Source organism: Rhincodon typus, chromosome 34, assembly GCF_021869965.1.
Source record: "Rhincodon typus isolate 14 chromosome 34, sRhiTyp1.1, whole genome shotgun sequence".
Classification (NCBI taxonomy): domain Eukaryota; kingdom Metazoa; phylum Chordata; class Chondrichthyes; order Orectolobiformes; family Rhincodontidae; genus Rhincodon; species Rhincodon typus.
The window spans coordinates 1,725,755-1,745,414 of record NC_063365.1 but is presented as its reverse complement, the minus strand read 5'-3'; the positions used below and the strand labels follow the sequence as shown (position 1 = coordinate 1,745,414).

Genomic DNA, 19,660 nt, shown 5'->3' with positions numbered 1-19,660 from the left:
GATGGGATTGAACCTGGGTTGCTGGTGCTGTGAGGTAGCATTGTTAACCACTGAGCCATTGTGATTCCCTGTCCAGAGGAAGCAGTTTCCCTCTGTGTGTCTGCTTTAAGAACTTCATAGTAAAGATTTCATAGATTGTTCTTCAGTCCTCAATACTTCAGAAATACAAGCCAATACCAATATAAGCTATCCTCATAATGTGAGATTCTGTGCCTCCCGTATAGAGAGGGAGAGAGAAGTCTAAGGAGACAGTGGACTTTCAAAAGGGGTTTTGGCCAAAGAATGGGAAAGCAACTGGAGAAATAGCTGAATCAAATTCAGAGAAGTGTGTGTAAGTCAAATAGGAAATTGTAGGAAGACAGAGCATTGTGTAAGATACTGGTTCTGAAATAGTTAATGTTGAAGTTGTACTCACTCCATCCAATCTGATGATACCACACAATCTTCAGTTAAGGATAAGGGATTTGACATGAGTCATTATAGGGAGCAGACGTATTGTATACTGTTCCCCAGAATCCCAGCAATTACCCTGAAGTCTTGTGGAATAATGGTAGTGTCCATACCCGTGAGCCAGGAAGCCTGGGTTCACGTCTTACCTACTCTAGCAATCTGTAATAACATCCCAGAACAGGTTGATTTAAAAAAATACTGAGTAACTACCCTGACTGATAGTGTAGTTACAGTTGATGCTATTATAATAAGCTGTTTTAATAACAAGACAAGTGCCTTTTCTGTTTAGAATCACCAGTGGTGATATCCTCTACTGCTGATCATTAGACAGGCCTTAGACACAGTACAGACAAAGGAGGATTGGTGGCAGCAAACTACCTCAAATAACCTTTACTCTGTGCCACGTACCATCAGGGAGTGGTAGCTACCATGAGATACCAGCAGTGACAATCAGGCCAAATACCACAGAGGTAGACACACAGGAAGAATTAAGGAGAGAGAGAAGGCAGAGTAGAAATAGATTATAGAAAGATAGAGAACAAATTATTGAAGCTGGCAATATTATTTTAGACTTCCAGAATCCACAGTATTTTGGTTTTATATATATTAATTATTGTAGTTGTATGTATTTTTTAACAATAATTCATGTCACAGGATAGAATGTTGCACGTAGCTCCATTGATGAACAACACATTGGAAGTTTCTGAGATAACAAGGTGTAGAGCTGGATGAATGAAGCAGGCCAAACAGCATCAGAGGAGCAGGAACGCTGACGTTTCGGGCCTTTTTCTGAAGAAGGGCCTAGGCCTGAAACGTCAGCTTTCCTGCTCCTCTGATGCTGCTTGGCCTGCTGTGTTCATCCAGCTCTATACCTTGTTATCTCAGATTCTCTAGTATCTGCAGTTCCTACTATCTCTGAAACATTGGAAGTTTCGCTAGTATTGCTACAATATGCTAACTGTTCTCTATCGTTCTGTGTTTAATTTCAGACCCCACAGCAGATTTTTGTTATTCTGAAGGTCAAACTGGACACCAAAGTAAAATGTGAAATTGACTTTGCATTGGGTGTAAAGGCTTCTGTTCGTGTTCCAGCGGTGTTTGTTAATGAGTACACATTATCCGCACAAACGCCAGGTAGGACTCAGCTCTGAGAGCTAGAAACTTGCCTCGAGTGGACAGAGTTTACATTCATACTCAGATCCATTTCTGTTCTGCTTTCATCCAGTTCCTCCTTCACTTCTCCTGTTGTCCAATGCCTGACTTGAAACTTGTAAAAACCAAAAGAACTGCGGATGCTGTAAATAAGGAACAAAAACAAAGTTGCTGGAAAAGCTCAGCAGGTCTGGCAGCATCTGTGGAGGAGAAAACAGAGTTAACGTTTCAGGTCCGGTGACCCTTCTTCAGAACTGATGGTGGCTAGGAAAACGTCAGTTTATATGCAGAAAATAGGGAGGTGGGTAGGGTAGGGAGTAAACGATAGGATAGAGCCCAAAGAGAGAGAAAGATAATTGGACAGACAAAGGAGTTGCTAACAATCAGACTGGGAGGGTGAGTAGTTGTTAATGGGGACTGTTAGTGACTAACAACAGGGGGTGTGTAGTGGCAGGCTATGTGGTAACAAGGCCTGGTGTGTGGGGTGGGGGGCTGGAACATGGGAGAGTTTAGGCCCTAAAATTATTGAACTCAATATTGAGTCCGGAGGGCTGTAGGGACCCCAAGCGGAAAATGAGGTATTGTTCCTCCAGGTTGCGTTGGAATTCACTAGAACACTGTAGCAAGCCAGAGGCAGAGATGTTGGCCAGGGAGCAGGGTGGTGCATTCAAGTTTTAGGCAACAGGTATTTCAGAGTCTTTTTTGCGACCAGAATGTAGATGTTCTGCGAAGCAGTCGCCAAGTCTACGCTTCGTTTCCCCAATGTAGAGGAGACCACATTGTGAGCAGCGAATGCAGTAGACTAGATTCTGGGAAGTGCAGGTGAAGTGTTGCACCTTCGTCGGTTACAGGGGGAGGTGCCATAGGGCTGTGGGGAGGTGTTGGGGGTGAAGGAAGTGTGGACCAGGGTGTCCCAAAAGGAACGGTCCCTGCAGAAGGCGGACAAGGGAGGGGAGGGGAATAAGTGTCTGGTGGTGGCATCTTGCTGGAGGTGGCGGAAATGGCGTCTGATTGAAACTTGTAAATACTGTCTCAAAAATACATGAACGTCCCGGATAATTGCATGAATAAACTCTTCTTTGATAAAGAGTCTCAGCCTTTAAGGAGATAAAAGCACAGAAGGAGGCCATTCAGCCTATCTTGCCCATACCAGCTTGAGAGCAGTTTCCATTTCAAGTGTCTTGTTTTTTCTGTCTTCTTTTCTTGAGCCTGTCCAGAATGTCATTTATATAAATGACAATCAGGAGATTTAGATTCAGCAGTTTTAATTTCGAAATGGTATGAGTGTATAGGGGAGAGTTTCCACTTCTGGACAGGAACACCCCTGTGTTTGGAAATGGCACTCTGCTACTCAGTGGTGATTCTGCCCATTTTCCTGAATGGAGATCCCAACATGACAGATGTGCAGTTTTCCAATATCCCAGAGACTTACCCTATTTCTTATATTTTACACCAACTAACCAATACTCTCCTGGATGGCAGGATTTACACCCATCAATTGCTTTCTCATGATTCTTCTGAAAGGATAGTTGAAAGGTTTGTGATGTAAATGAGCAAGATGTGGGTTTGCAATTGCATCCTGGCAATGCATTAAATTGAATTCTATAAATAATTCATGATAGCTGTAGGCTTGATGCTAGACAGATTACCCAACTATCCCTTCACAAATGCTCTTCAGTGAAGAGAATCTAGAATCTTTACCTGGTCAAGACTACATGTGACTCCAATCTGACTCAATGTCCTCTGGACTCAGCAGGTCCAGGAGCACCTGGGTGAGGAGAGATAAGTTGTTTTTGAGTCAAACAAAGGGAGCCAAAATCAATTCTGGAAATTTGCCACATTCTTACCCGACCAGAGGGCTGTTCTCTCATTGGACAGAGAGGGCTAGTGGTGGTTTAACCTGAGGGTCATCAAACCTCAGGTGAGGGAAGAGGTTGAGAAGGAGAGTCCTTCATGGTAACTTTGGCCAGTGCTGGAAGTGAACACACGCTGTTGGCGTCACTCTATATTGCAAACCAGCCATCCATCCAACTGGGCTAACCAAATCCCATAGCCAGGCTGTGAATTGAACTTGCCAGCTTTCTGTCATGTCCAGCTTTTGTTTCAGATTTTTGGCACCTGCAATTCTTGTTTGTTGTTCTTTGCTCAGAATCGCAGCAGACTTAGGTCAGGATTCTCCTCCATGAGACTGTCCAAAATCAGACGTGGTTCTTATCGAAATGGGCAGAAAATATGGACAGTGAGGCCTAACCCAGCCTTACCACCTGGTCCTTGTTTCTTTCTCCATGTGATTGAAGGTGACATGTCTCTCCTCCCATGCCTACAACAACTAGATGGCAATAGGACATGGACCAGGATCCAGGTCCACAGTGGGTTTCTTTGTTTTTCATTCTCATCATAGGATGTGGATACCACTGGCTTGTGAGCTAAACATTGCCCATCCTTAGTTGTCCATGAGAAGGTTGTGGTGATCTGCCTTCTTGAACTGCTGTTCACAATGCCCTTGGGAGGGAATTCCCTTCTCCCTGTTCGTCTGGGTTAGCACCACTTCCTGGAACAGTACAAAGTGGGTGAAGATAGGTGCTGGGACACAACAGTAAATTGTTTTTAGGTACTCCTCGAGCAAAAGAACCTTCACTCCCTTCATTTCATACCCAACATTTAGCTCTTCTCAGCTAAGGCCCCTCCATGGATCATAAACCAATCTTGGGTTTTCTGCTTCCCATTCTGCAATCAGTTTCTGATGATTTGGTTGAATAAGGTTCCATAAGGGCCTTAGCCTGTTCTAGACACTCCAGTAAAACTCTATAAACAGGAGTTACACAATCTACTGCCCTCAAAGAGAATTTAAAGAGATTGTTCACCAGCAATTCCCTCTCGCAAACCCATACTGTTTGTTTATAACTTCACTACTCGGCAGGATTTCTTGAAAGTCTGACAGTTGCCAATTGTTTATTCAGGTAATGCACTTGTAGCTGCTGCATTCAAACTGCATCTTTTTTAATCAAAAGAAATTACAACACAGGAACAGGCCCTTCGGCCCTCCAACATTAAAACCCCCTACCCTTCCGGGACCCGTATCCCTCCATTCCCATCCTATTCATGTATTTGTCAAGACGCCCTTTAAAGGTTACTATTATATCTGCTTCTACTACCTCCCCCAGCAACGAATTCCAGGCACCCACTACCATCTGTGTAAAAAAACTTGCTTCGTGCATCACCTTTAAACCTTGCCCCTCGCACCTTAAACCTATGGCCCCTAGTAACTGACTCTTCCACCCTCGGAAAAAGCTTCTGACTGTCCACTCTGTCCATGCCCTTCATAATCTTGTAGACCTCTATCAGGTTGCCCCTCAACCTCCGTCATTCCAGTGAGAACAACCCAAGTTTCTCCAACCTCTGCTCACTAGCTAATGCCCTCCATACCAGGCAGCATCCTGGTAATTTTTTTTAACCCTCTCCAAAGCCACCACATCCTTCTGGTAGTGTAGCGACCAGAATTGAAACCAATATCCCAAATATGGCCTAACTAAGGTTCTATAAAGTTGCAACATTACCGCCAATTTTTAAACTCATTGCCCCGGCCGATGAAGGAAAGCATGCCATATGCCTTGTTGACTACCTTCTCTACCTGCATTGCCACTTTCAGTGACCTGTGTACCTGTACACCCAGATCCCTCTGCCTATCAGTACTCTTAAAGGTTCTGCCATTTACCGCAAATTTTCCGTCTGGATTAGGCCTTCCAAAATGCATTACCTCACATTTTTCCAGATGAAACTCCATCTGCCATTTCTCTGCCCAAGTCACCAACCGATCTATATCCTGCTATATCCTTTGATGGTCCTCATCACTATCCGCAATTCCACCAACCTTTGTGATATCGGCAAACTTACTAATCAGACCAGTTACATTTTCCTCCACATCATTTATATATATTACAAATAGCAAAGGTCCCAACACTGATCCCTGAGGAATGCCAATAGTCACAGCTCTCCATTCAGAAACGCATCCTTCCACTGCTATCCTCTGTCTTCTACGACCGAGCTAGTTTTTTATCCATCTTGCAAGCTCACCTCTGACCCCATGCAACTTTAACTTCTGTATCAGCCTGCCATGAGGGACCTTGTCAAAGGCCTTACTGAAGTCCACGTAGACAACATCAACTGTCTTACCCTCATTGATCATCTTCGTCACTTCCTCAGAAAAACTCAACCAAGTTAGTGAGATACAACCTACCCTTCACAAAACCATGACAACAAGGTGCAGAGCTGGATGAACACAGCAGGCCAAGCAGCATCATAGGAGCAGGTTGCCCACTTATTTCCAAGTGGGAGTAAATCTTGTCTCGAAGAATCCTCTCCAATAATTTCCCTACCACTGACGTAAGGCTCACCGGCCTGTAATTAGCTGGATTATCTTTGCCACCCTTCTTAAACAAAGGAACAACATTGGCTATTCTCTAATCCTCTAGGACCAGTAAGGATATAAAGATTTCCCTCAAGGTCCCAGCAATTTCCTCCCTTGCCTCTCTCAGTATTCTGGGTTATATCCCATCAGGTCCTGGGGACTTGTCTACCTTAATGTTTTTCAAGACCCCCAATACCTCCTCCATTTTGATCTCAACATAACCCAAACTATCTACACATCCTTCCCCAGACTCATCATCCACCAAGTCCTTCTCTTTGGTGAATACTGATGCAAAGTACTTATTTAATACCTTACCCATTTCCTCTGGCTCCACACATAAATTCCCTTCCCTGTCCTTGAATGGGCCAACCTTATTGCTCCTTATATATGTATAAAAAGCTTTGGGATTTTCCTTAATCCTGTTGGCCGATGTCTTTTCATGAACCCTTTTAGCCCTCCTGACTCTTTGCTTAAGTTTCTTTCGATTTTCCTTGTATTCCACCCTTGCTTTGTGTGTTCCCAGCCTCCTAGCCTTGATAAATGCCTCCTTTTTCTTTTTAATTATGCTCACAATATCTCTTGTTATCCAAGATTCCCTAAACTTGCCACACTTATCCTTCATCCTTACAGGATCGTGCTGGACCTGAGTTCCCAGCAACTTACACTTGAAAGCCTCCCATATACTAGATGTTGATTTGGCCTCAAACATCTGCCTCCAATCTACATTCTTCAGTTCCTACCTAATATTATTGTAATTAGCCTTTCCCCAATTTAGCACCTTCACCTGACAACTACACCTATCTTTATCCATCAGTACCTTAATGCTTACTGAATTGTGATCACTGTTCCCGAGCTGCTCCCCTACTGAGGCGTCAACCACCTGGCCAGGCTCATTCCCCAGTACTAGGTCCAGTACAGCCCCTTTCCTAGTTGGACTATCTACATACTGTTTCAAGAAGCCCTCCTGGATGCTCCGTACAAACTCTGCCCCATCCTCGCCCCAAGCATTAAGTGAGTCCCAGTCAATATATGGGAAGTTAAAATCACCCACGACAACAACCCTGGGATGTGGGTGTCACTTGCTGGGCTGGTATTTGATGCCCAACCCTAATTGCCCTTGAACAGAGTGGCTAACTTCAGTGGATTTCAGAGGCTAGTTAAGAATCATCACATTGCTGTAGATCTGGAGTCATACGCAGCCAAGACCAATTAAGGACAGCAGATTTCCTTCCCTAAAAGACATCGGTGAACTGGATAGGACTTTACAACAATTGACAATTGTTTTACACTCACCAACACTGAGATTAGAATTCAATTCCAGATGTTTTAGTTTAACTTAAAATTTCACCAGTTTCCATGGTGGAAACTTTTTCTTGGTTTGAGCGCTGTTTTTTTCAATATTAGCCTGTTTATTCACTTTTGGAGATGTTTATTTGTTTTTTTTTATCATTTAAGATCCTATTTCTACCAATCCCCAATCTTTGCCTTCTGCCCACTGATGGTTGGAGATATTTTTTCTTTATTCATTCATGGGAAGAGGGCATCGCTGGCTCAGCGGTGTTTATTACTCATCCCTAATTGCCCAGAGGGCAGTTAAGAGTCAATCATATTGCTGTGGGTCTGGGGTCACATGTAGGCCAGACCGGGTAAGGATAGCAATTTCCTTCCCTAAAGGACATAGTGAACCAGATGGGTTTTCCCGAAATTGACAATGGATTCATGGTCATCATTAGACTCTTAACTCCCCATTTTTCTAATGTGATGTGTGAGGTGGCAATTTTGTGTGTAACTCCTTTGAAAGGACTGATGATCACATCATAAAAAGGAATGAATCAAAAACACCAATAAGGAATGAATAACTGACATTAAGTCAAGTAAACAAATGTCTCATTTTTTTTCAAACTTTTCATTCATTCGTTAGCACGAATCATGAAACCATTTGCAATACATTTCTCATGCACTAGCCAAGCCACTTACAGTCTGTTCTTTATCAAGCTGGGATTTACATTGACAAAGTGAGAAGGAATGGGACTGTCAACCAGCTCTGAACTCCAGCTCATTCCTTGCAGCAAGTGTTTCAGTTATAAAGAGAGCTTGTATAGACTGGTAAATCAAGAACTGAGATGCTGGAGTCAGAGATAACAAAGTGTGGAGCTGGAGGAACACAGCAGGCCAGGCAGCATCAGAGGAACAGGAAAGCTGGGGTTTTGGGTCGGGACCCTTCTTTTCTGAAGAAATGATTTCTGAAGGGTTTGACCCAAAACGTCAGCTTTCCTGTTCCTGTGATGCGGCCTGGCGTGCTGTGTTCCTCCAGCTCCATACTTTGAACAGACTGGTATTGTTTACCTTAGAGCAGAGGAAATTGAAAGGTGACATCTAAGATGTATTAATTATGAGGGTAGACAGGAAGAAACTTTTCTCCTAGATGGAGGGATCAATGATAAGAGGTCCTAGATTTAAAGTTAAGGGGCAGAAGGTTTAGGGGAGATGTGAGGAAAAACCTTTGTCATCCAGAGGGTCATGGGAGTCTGGAACTCACTGCATGAAAGATGGTAGAGACAGAAACCCTCATAACATTTAAGATGTGCACTTGGATGCCAAGGTAAACAAAGTTACAGGCTAAATTTTGGAAAATGAGATTAGAATAGTTAGATAGTTGTTTTTGACTAACATAGACTCAGTAGGGGGGGTTAAAATTATTACAGAGATAGTAGGAACTGCCAATGCTAGAGAATCTGAGGTAACAAGGTGTAGAGCTGGATGAACACAGCAGGCCAAGCAGCATCAGAGGAGTAGGAAAGCTGACGTTTCGGGTCTAGACCCTTCATCAGAAAAATCATAGGCTCGGTAGGCCCTTTTTCTTTGCTGTAGATCTCTATGACTCTATGACATTGTCGGACACCAGCTTCCCTGAGTTATTGTTTTCATTGGACTTTGCAACTACTGTCGTCATTAGCCAACTTCCCTCCAACTCCCTGTTGAACTTCCACTAGTCCAGTGTCTGCCCACAGCCATGTGTGGGTGCAGCTCCAAATTACCATCTTCATGGTAATTCCAGCTCCTCAGAACATTCTTCCTGTGCTTCCCCATGTATCGCCACTAGCCACCCTCCCCAAATTCCTGCTCAATTCTGACTAAGAAAATGCCCTGTTTTCTTATGCAAATAAATCTATTTGGTAAATGTAAGGGATTCTGCCATGAATGACCGGCGAGTACATTCCGGTTCAGAGGAATTGTGATCTCATCCAAAATTAGTAAACACCCAAATCTCAAAATTACAATGGATTAGCAGAAAGGTCTGCTGAATATGTGAGCATTCAAGTTAGGAACAGGAAAAGGCCATTTGGCCCCTCAAGTCTGTTCTGCCATTTGTTAACATCATGGCTGATCTGATTGTTAAAGCATGTGAGGGTATTTTCAATGATGGAATATCTAACACCTCTGCCTTATGTTTCACAGACATGCCTTCAGGATTGATTACACTCACTATATACTCAGGGGATTTGAAAGTAAGCTCGGCAACTCTAGTTTACTACACTGACATGGAAGAAATTGAAAACCTCCTGAGGAATGCTGTCAATCCTGTGGAATTTATGTGCCAGGCAAGTGGGTTAACATTTCTACAACACCTGTAAACTGGTTCCAGCAAGTTCCAAAATCAACTCTATCCCAAGAAGAAGAGGGTGCAATGAAGATTGACTGGAGAGTGTGGGGCTTATGTTGAATGATTAGCAAAGCAGGTGTCAATTTGCACAAGTGGAGAAAGTTGAGTGGGGATTTAGTACAGGTTCAATGCTGATCAGTTTGATTGAGGGACTCTGGTGCTGCATAGTAATGTCCCTACCTCTGGACCAGGAGGCCTGGGTTCAAGTCCCATCAGCTTCAAAGGTGTGTAATAATATTTCCGAACAGGTTGAATTAGAAAACATCCAGAATAGGTAAAGTGAAATTGTTCCTGATAGGCAGAAGAATCAAAAACACAGATTTAAAGTAAAACAACCAAAAGCTGGGATGAGAATTTTACTTTAGTATGGCGTGTACTTACATAATGAAATGCACTATTTGAAAGATTATTAGAAGGAAATTGAAATTACTTCAAAAGGGAGCTGGATAAATAATTAAATAATTGCAGGGGAACAGGGCTAATTAGAAAGCCCAGCCAAACAGCCTTCTTTTATATTCTGTATCAGTTTATGGTCCAAAGATTAACTCACTTATCAGAAATTGAGATGGGCAGTGTCATTAGAATATTATCATAAAAGTAAAAGCTGAATGCACTGAGATTTGTTTCGACAGAGTCTGTTGTTTAACAGACTGTGATTAGATAGAACATGTTGTTAGACAGGGCAATGACTACGATTGGTTGAATTTATAGTTTGGCATCTGCAAACTGGTATCGAGAAGGGAGGAAGGAAGTAACCATGTATTTGTAGTTTGACCCACTGACATTGGCTTGCTGATGTGTAAATAAACCTGCTTTCCTTGGTTTTAGGTTCAAATCTATTGTTTAGAGTTTAGAGTTTTAGAACAAAATCTCAAGACCTTGTGGCTGTAAGGGTCTGAAATTTAAAACAAAATTTCCCCAAATTTGCAATGAGATTGAGGAACTCAGTGAGGGGCATGGAAAAAATATAACATTGATTCGGTAGTGTCATGTGAGATTGTGACATTGTAGAGGAACCTTTCCAGTTAACCTGAGCTGCAACTTCACCTGGAGTGTTAAATAGATAGTGCAGAGGGAGCTTTACTGTATAAGTAAACCCTGTGCTGTACCTGTCCTGGGAGTGTTTGATGGGGGACAGTGTAAAGGAAGCTTTACTCTGTACCTAACCCTATGCTGTACCTGAACTGGGAGTGTTTGATGGGGATAGTGTAAAGTCAGCTTTACTTTGAGTTTGAAACAAGAGGGAGCTTTACTTTCAACTTAAAAGACTGGAGGGAGATTAACCCTGTGTCTGACTCTGTGCTGTACCTGTCCTGGGAGTGACGGATGGGGATAGCATAGAGAGAGCTTTACTTTTAGTTTAAAAGAGTAGAGGAAAATATACTCTGTATCTAACCCTGTGCAGTACCTGCCCTGGGAATCTTTGATGGGGACAGTCTAGAGGGTGATATACACTGTATCTAACTCTGTTCTGTAGCTGTCCTAGGGGATAATATAGAGGAAGCTTTTCTCTCTTTCTAACCCCATGCTATACCTGTCCTAGAAAGGTATAATGGGACAGGTTAATTTCAGTTTAAAAGAGTAGAGGGAACTTCACTCAATGTCTAAATTGGTGCTGTCTCTGGGTTGGGAATATTTGATGGGGAACAGTAAAGAGGGAGCTTTACTTTTAATTTAAAGTGTAAGAGGAGCTTTACTTTGTATCTAACCTTACGCTGTTGCTGTTCTGGGAGTGTTTGATGGGAACAGTGCAGAGACAGCTTTACTCTGTATCTTAGTCTGTGGCTATGTTGGACCTGGGAGCAGACACAGACTCTGGATGTCAGAAATGAACTCTGTTACCTTGATATAAAATTCGAGAGAAAGGCAAAAGAACAAACTTGTGATTGGGTGTCTATGGCTGGCTCTGATAATGAAGTTCTGTGTAGGAGTCTGTGGTTACAGGAGCTTGCTGTTGAAGTTAGAATAAAGGAAGAGAAGAAATGGAAATAGCAATGTAGCCTTACAAAAGGGGAAGTACCAGCCAAGGAAGTAGAGAGAGGAAGTGTCTAATCTGAGCGATTATTGAGAGAGCCAGGGAGGTTAATCCTTAGAGTAATATATCCGAACTGCTGTTGGTGTCTTTGGTGTTGTGTTAAAATCCAATTAGGAAGAGTGACCTGAATTTCCTTATCTCACTCCTCCCAGGGTCACAATAAAGTTTGGATTTGAAAAGGGCAGTAATATTGCCAATTATACATATTATATAATAAGTATGAGGGTCAGCCTCTCTGCTCCTATGATGCTGCTTGGCCTGCTGTGTTCATCCAGCCCTGCACCTTGTTGTCCCTGACATTAACTCTGTTTTCTCTCCTGATGCTGCCACTCTTGGCTGAATTCCTGCTGCAGCCTCTGTTTTTGTTGTAGATTTCCAGCATCTGCAATTTTTTGTTCTATTTAAAAGATTCTGAAGGGGATTGACAAAGTAGATGGTGAGAGATGGTTCCTCCAACAAGGGGCACAGTGTCAGGATTAGACACCAATCATTTAGGCCTGATAGGAGAAGAAATAAACAGCTCAAAGGATTGTGAATCTTTGGAATTGTCTATTCCGAAGTGTTGAGAACATACCATTATTGAATATTTTTAAGGCTGGACTTGACCAATGTTTGGTCTTTCAGGAATCAAGGGACGTAGGGAGTGAGTGGGAAAGTGGACTGGATGCTCAAAGTCAGCCAAGATTGTACAGAACAACAGAGCAGGCTCCATTTGGCTGAATGGTCAATTCCTGCTCATATTACTTGTATTTTCAGGGTTTTAGAATTTCTTGCTCCATTAATTTCAATTTGGCAGTGGATGTTCTTCCATCCTTAGGCAGCATGGTGGCTCAGTGGTTAGCACTGCTGCCTCACAGCACCAGGGAGCTGGGTTCATTTCCACCCCCGGGCAACTGTCTGTGTGGAGTTTGCACATTCTCCTCATGTCTGCGTGGGTTTCTTCCAGGTGCTTTGGTTTCCTCTCACAGTCCAAAGATGTGCAGTTAGATGGATTGACCGTGCTAAATTGCTCATAGTGTCCAGAGATGTGCAGGCAAGGTGGGTTAGCCATGGGAAATGCAGGTTTGCAGGAATAGCATAGGGGCAATGGGCCTGGGCAGGCTGCTCTTCAGAGGGTTGGTATGGACTTGATGGGTCGAATGGCCTGCTTCCACACCGTTCTACAATCTTCTTTCTATTGTTTCTGATCTTTGAGAGCAAGGATGGGCTTGCTGGTCAGAACTTCCTCAATGGTTCAGTGTGGGCAAGTGTGAAATCATTCACTTTGGGTCTCAGAAATGTATGCCCTAAGAAGAAGGTTTTCTAAATGGTGAGGAGTGGAAATGGTGAGAGATTTAGGGATTCAAGTACTAATGTTGGTGAACAGACACAAATAATAATTGAAAAGTTTACTGGAATGTTAGCCAAGAACAAGAATGCTATGGAGTGGAAGTTATGGTATAAGAGTGTACATTTCTAGTCAGACTGCAGTGGGTTCTGGGCATCATACTGTGGGATGGATTCAGTGACCATGGAAACAGACAGTACACATTCACCAGGATGGTACCAGGCTAAAATCGCTAAATTGTAGGTAGAGATAGACCAAAGTGCAGGACTATGTGTTGAAGAATGTACTAAAGCTTGAGGCAGGTGTCACAAAGGTGCTGTAGGGAAAGGTTGCTGCATCAGGCCTCCAGCCACAACACACCAAGGGACTGGAAACTGTAGAACCCCTTGGGCTGTTTGAACATACACTGTGAAGATCATGAGTACTGAAATTGCTTTGAAACAGTTCAGAGTGGAACATGGTGCAGGGAGAAACATTTATTTCTATCACACTTTTCTGTAATTTTACATTTGAAATGTTTTGCCCTTGAGCTAAGCATCTAACATGGAATGTATATTGTAAATATTAAGGCTGTCGCTGTTGTATTGAATAACAAAAGTGAGGAACGTGTTGTACAAAACCAAGTTGGATTTTGCTGTTAATTCTATTAGTGCAAATGATTTGTCAAGTATTTATTATACAAGCAATATGGATAAAATATACTTTTGAGGAAAATATCCATTGAGTATAGAAGATTAAGGGACGATCCAATTGCAGTGCTAATGATAATGAAATTATTTGAAAGGGAAGATAGAGAGAACCTTTGTTGGGGAAGTCCAGATCAATGAGACATAACCTTCAATGTGAAGTTCAACTGTTCAGGTTAATGTCAGGAAACACTGTGTGATGCAAGGAGTAGTGAGAATCTGGAACTCTTTAGCCCAATATCTTTTGAGACTAAATCAATAGAAAATTTCAAAATCTAGAAGAATGGATTTTAGTTAAGCAAATGTGTTAAGAGATGAAGAACAGAAACAGGGAGATGGAGTTAAGATGCACATCAGCCATGATCTAACTAAACAGGTTGGGGGCTGAATGGCCTCCTTCTTTCATTCCTCAATATGATTGACCATTCAACAGATTTAATTCCTTTCTTAATGATGTCTAACAATCGACTTTTCTTGTAAATTTTTACTGTAGTGCAGTGTTTTGTGAGTATATTGCATACGGTGTCACTCTGGGTATTACTTGTTAGGACCAGTCCTTGGACAAGATTCCCCAATCTACTATGGTTCCAGCTGGGATTCCTCAAACCAACAATCCTCAAATGTGGAAGTATGAAAGGCTGTGCTTGGTTATTCAGCCCACTCCCCTCAGTTGGTTGCAACAAGTTTAGTTTTAAAATGATTCCTTGTGTTTTGGCAATTCTTGTGGTCACCATTACTGATTTAAGATTTCCAGATTTCAGAACGGAATTTGGATGTCATCAGTTGCCATGGTAGGATTTGAACTAGTTTCTCTCCACAACACAAGTCTGGGCCTCTGGTGTATTCGTCCAGTGATGTTACCACCATGCTCCTTCTAATTGTTTCTCCGCAGAGTTATTTTCCAGTTGTTGTGCACCGAACCTCCCACTTGAGGGAACATTGGTTACCACTACCCCAATGTTTCCTTCCTGATTTCGGATTAAATTTTTAAGCTGATTCAGTTTGAAATCTAAACAGTTTTTGTGCCAACAATCTCAATGCTTATTTGACAAAGTAGCATAACAAAGAGGAACAAACAGGGGATTGAAAATGAGTTTACTCAAATGGAGACAAAGGCTAGCACAGATTTGAGGGATGAATGGCTAATCCCATGTTTTCTGCAGGAAAAGTTCAACCCAAGGATTCTGTAAAAATCCGAATTATAAAACCTCTGAATTTACCACAACAATCTGATCCACACCAGCATTGCACCATTTGGCATGTCAGTTCGGATGACAGATGTTATTTTCCTTAAATACAAAACATTTGGGGAGTAGTAGTATTATGGCTAGTGTATTAATCCCGCAACCCATGTAACGTTCTGGGGACCCGGGTTCAAATCTCTGCCATGGCAGAAGATGGAATTTGAATTCAGTAAAAATCTTGAATTAAGGTTTAATGATGACCATAAAACCATTGTTGATTGTTGTAAATACCCATCTGTTCCCTAACTTCCTTCAGGGAAGGAAACTCCCATTCTTACCTGGTCTGGCCTACACATGACTCCCAGACCCATAGCAACGTGGTTGACTCTTTAACCTGTGAAATAGGGATTCCAAGGGCAATAAGGGATGGGCAACAAATGCTCAAATTCCATAAAAGAATAAGAAAAAGGAACAACTGTAAATGACTAACCCCTATCACTGATGCATCTCTGAAGTATAAATCCCTTTGTGCTTCCTGACCACAGGCTTTCCATATTGTACCGTATAACAGAGAAACACTGGATAAACTACTGACAGAGTCACTGAGGAGAAACATGCCAGCTAATGGATTGCACATATTTGGAATTAACCAGTTAGAAGAGGATGATCTATCGACGAGTGAGTATTTGAAGTTATTCCCAGACCCCTGATGGTCCATGTGATGAGTTGGACTCTGGAAGTTGGATTCTAATGCCTCTGACCATGTTGGAATGGAATTGGGTGGGCTTTAAAAATAGTGGCCAGACCCAGTTCCAGAATTCCCGTCCCCCTCCCCCATTTCCACCGCCGGCTATTGTTCGTATCACAGGGTGAGGGTCGGCGTAGTGAACCCAGACACAGCAGTCCCGGCCTTAATGGCTCCATTAGGATGAGCTATAATTTACTGGCCTTTCTGACAACAAGCACATTCAGTGAAAGAATAAAATTGAAAGACAGATCTGTAGGTCTGCTTCGAAAATGTTGGGAGGCCTAATGAGTATCAACGTGCTGATGAAGCCTTTATTATGCACACAGCTCAGCGAGATGAAGAGCTCCCAACCCTGCTTCACTTTGCAGCCATGTATGGTTTGAAGAACCTGACTGCCCTACTTCTGCAGTGTCCAGGAGCATTGCAGGCTTACAGCGTGGCCAACAGACATGGGGATTATCCAAACAACATGGCAGAGAAGAATGGGTATGGAGACCTGCGGCAATTCATGGATGAGTATGTGGTAAGGCTTGCTCTGTTCCTCAAACACAGTAAGTGGGTTTCACTCAGGTCAGGGTCAAGGCTTTCTACCATGAACATGTTGTCAGAATATTTCAGTACAAAGCCCACCTAACAACAGTCTACTTTGTTTTGAATCACTACTACCGTCCACATGCCTCCCGCCCCACTGCCGATCAACACCATGTTTTTGAATAGACACTAACAGCAAAAAAAAAGATTGTTCAGCCTGACTAGTGAAAGAGCAACAAAAACAGAAATTGCTGGAGAAACTCAGCAGGTCTGGGAAGAAATAAGAGTGAATTATTCTTCATCTGATCAATGAAAGAGCAGCCATGCTTAGCCCCACATCTACATATTATGTCTATATTCCCTTAATTTCCTCAACTGTGAGCCTTTATCAACCCGTCTTTTGAAATTTTTGCTGGAGCAGAATATTACGTGGAGGTCAGTAGTCCTGACCACCACTGTAAAGGTCAGTGGTGGGAGTGCCAATCCTGGCTGGGCTCAGCCATCGGTCCCAGCAAAACTGGACTCAATGGGTATAAGGGGGCAAACTGTCTGGTGGTTGGAGTCATACCTGACACATAGGAAGATGGTCGTGGCTGTTGCAGGTCAATCATGTCAGCCTCAGGACATCTCTGCAAGAGTTCCTCAGGATACTGTCCAGGAGTATGGAAATTGGAACTGTCCTTGGCTCAACCATCTTCAGCTGTTTCATCAATGATCTTCCCTCCATCATAAGGTCAGAAGTGGGGATGTTCGCTGATGATTGCACAATGTTCAGCACCATTTGTGACTCCTCAGATACTGAAGCAATCTGTGTTCAAATGCAGCAAGATCTGGACAATATCCAGGCTTGGGCTGACAAATGGCAAGTAATATTTGCGCCACACAAAGGCCAGGCTATGACCATCACCAATAAGAGACAATCTAACCACCACCCCTTGACATTCAATGGTGTTACCATCATTGAATCCCCCACTATTAACATCCTGGGGGTTATCATTGACCAGAAACTCAACCGAACTCACCACATAAACACCGTGGCTACAAGAGCAGGTCGGAAGCTGGGGATACTGCAGCGAATAACTCACCTCCTGACTCCTCAAAGCCTCTCCACCATCTACAAGGTACAAGTCAGGAGTGTGATGGAATACTCCCTGCTTGCCTGGATGAGTGCAGCCCCAACAACACTCAAGAAGCTTGACACCACCCAGGACGAAGCAGCCCGCTTGATTGGCATCACATCCAGAAGCATCTGCTCCCTCCACCACCGACACTCAGTAGCAGCAATGTGTACTATCTACAAGTTGCACCGCAGAAATTCACCAAAGATCCTCAGACAGCACCTTCCAAACCCATGGCCACTTGCATCTAGGACAAGGTCAGCTGACATATGGGAACACCACCTTCAAATTCCCCTCAAAGCCACTCACCATCCTGACTTGGAAATAACTCACTGTTCCTTCACTGTCGCTGTATCAAAATCCTGAAATTCCCTCCCTAATGGCATTGTAGGTCAACTCCCATCAGGTGGACTGCAGTGGTTCAAGAAAGCAGCCCACCACCACCTTCTCAAGGACAACTAGGGATGGGCAATAAATGCTGGCCAGCCAGCAATGCCCACATTCCACAAATGAATAGAAGAAAAAAAAGGCTTCAGGTGGAGTTTGTGACCCCACGTCAGGAGGGAGGTCCCTCCTCTGGCAGCTGACAATCAAAGCTGCCCTGCTGAAGGAGAGAATAGTCTTTCAGGTCAACCTGGAAAATCTCCAAAAAATTTGAGTCTAGTTTTCCACAATTGGCCAAAATCTCTTTGGGCAAGTTAATAGTGTAGCTCCAACTAAAGGGTTAATTGTGAGTGGATGTGACAGGCCATTTCCCTAACATGTGCAAGATGTGTGACTGAGCACAAGTTCATGCTTGATGGTAACAGTAGATAAAGGCAGTTTGAAACACTCAACTTTCACATTCGTTAAATGCATTAATTGGTCAGAGATTACCAGGAATTTGTCTGGTTAGAATGAGGTGTTAATGAATTGCAGTCATCATTATTCCCTGGATAAAGAAAAACGGCAGGATTTACATAGGGTAAAAGAAGGAAACAATGAGTTTATTTTCTTTAGAGATTTCTGAGCGAAATTATTAATTCATCATAAAAGATCCCATGATACTATCTGCCTCCACCACCACCCCTGGCAGTGTGTTCCAGACTCATACCACTCTCTGTGTAAAAACCTTGCTCTTGACATCACCTTTGAACTTTCCCCCTCTCACCTTAAATGCATGGCCCCTAGTTTTAGACATTTCAACTCTGGGAAAAAGATACTGACAATCAACTCAATTTGTGCATCTCATAATTTTATAGACTTCTATCAAGTCTCCCCTCAGCCTCCGCCGCTGCAGAGAAAACAAACCGAGTTTTTCTGGCCTCTCCTTTTAGCTCATACCCTCTGATCTAGGCAGCATCCTGGTAAACCTCTTCTGCACCCTCTTCAAAGCCTCCACATCCTTCCTGTGATGTGGTGACCAGAATTGAATGCAGTACTCTAAGTGTAGCATAACCAAAGTCTTATAAAGCTGCAACATAACATCCTGACTGTTGTACTCAATTCCCCGACCAATAAAGTCAAGCATGGCATACACCTTCTAGCCTATCTACTTGTGTGACCATTTTCAGGGAGCTATGGACTTGAACCCCAAAGTCCCTCTGTACATCGGTGCTGTTCAGGGTCCTGTCGTTTACTGTATAGTTTTCCTTAACATTTGATCTCCCAAAGTGCAGCCATTCTTCAGAAATGGGGGAGGGGAAGGGGATTCGAAATAAACAGGGAGAGCTTTCCTGCTCCTCTGATGCTGCTTGGCCTGCTGTGTTCATCCTAAATCCCATGCCCCACTGACCCACCTGAACTAAACCTCAAGATTGTGGAGAGGACAGAGTCCTCAATTTGAGGCACTTCTCACATCATCATAAATTCAGAACTCTAACATGGATTTCAGTAAAGCGTTTGATAAGGTTCCCCATGGTAGGCTATTGCAGAAAATACGGAGGCATGGGATCGAGGGTGATTTAGCAGTTTGGATCAGAAATTGGCTAGCTGCAAGAAGACAGAGGGTGGTGGTTGATGGGGAATGTTCATCCTGGAGTTCAGTTACCAGTGGTGTACCTCAAGGATCTGTTTTGGGGCCACTGCTGTTTGTCATTTTTATAAATGACCTGAATGAGGGCGTAGAAGAATGGGTTAGTAAATTTGCGGATGACACCAAAGTCGGTGGAGTTGTGGATAGTGCGGAAGGATGTTGCAGGTTACAGAGGGACATAGATAAGCTGCAGAGCTGGGCCGAGAGATGGCAAATGGAGTTTAATGCGGAAAAGTGTGAGGTGATTCACTTTGGAAGGAGTAACAGGAATACGGAGTACTGGGCTAATGGTAAGATTCTTGGTAGTGTGGATGAGCAGAGAGATCTCGGTGTCCATGTGCAT

At 43.1% G+C, this 19,660-nt stretch overlaps 1 protein-coding gene across 1 annotated transcript in view; it reads left to right on the top strand.

Moving 5' to 3' along the window:
• Positions 1 to 19,660, top strand: part of pik3ap1 (phosphoinositide-3-kinase adaptor protein 1) — a 143,787-nt gene that overhangs the window by 86,766 nt on the left and 37,361 nt on the right. The window contains exons 4-7 of the mRNA XM_020528231.2: positions 1,440 to 1,584; positions 9,470 to 9,612; positions 15,452 to 15,584; positions 15,981 to 16,177. Of these exons, the coding sequence (XP_020383820.2) occupies positions 1,440 to 1,584; positions 9,470 to 9,612; positions 15,452 to 15,584; positions 15,981 to 16,177 (618 nt within the window). The remainder of the gene's footprint in view (positions 1 to 1,439; positions 1,585 to 9,469; positions 9,613 to 15,451; positions 15,585 to 15,980; positions 16,178 to 19,660) is intronic.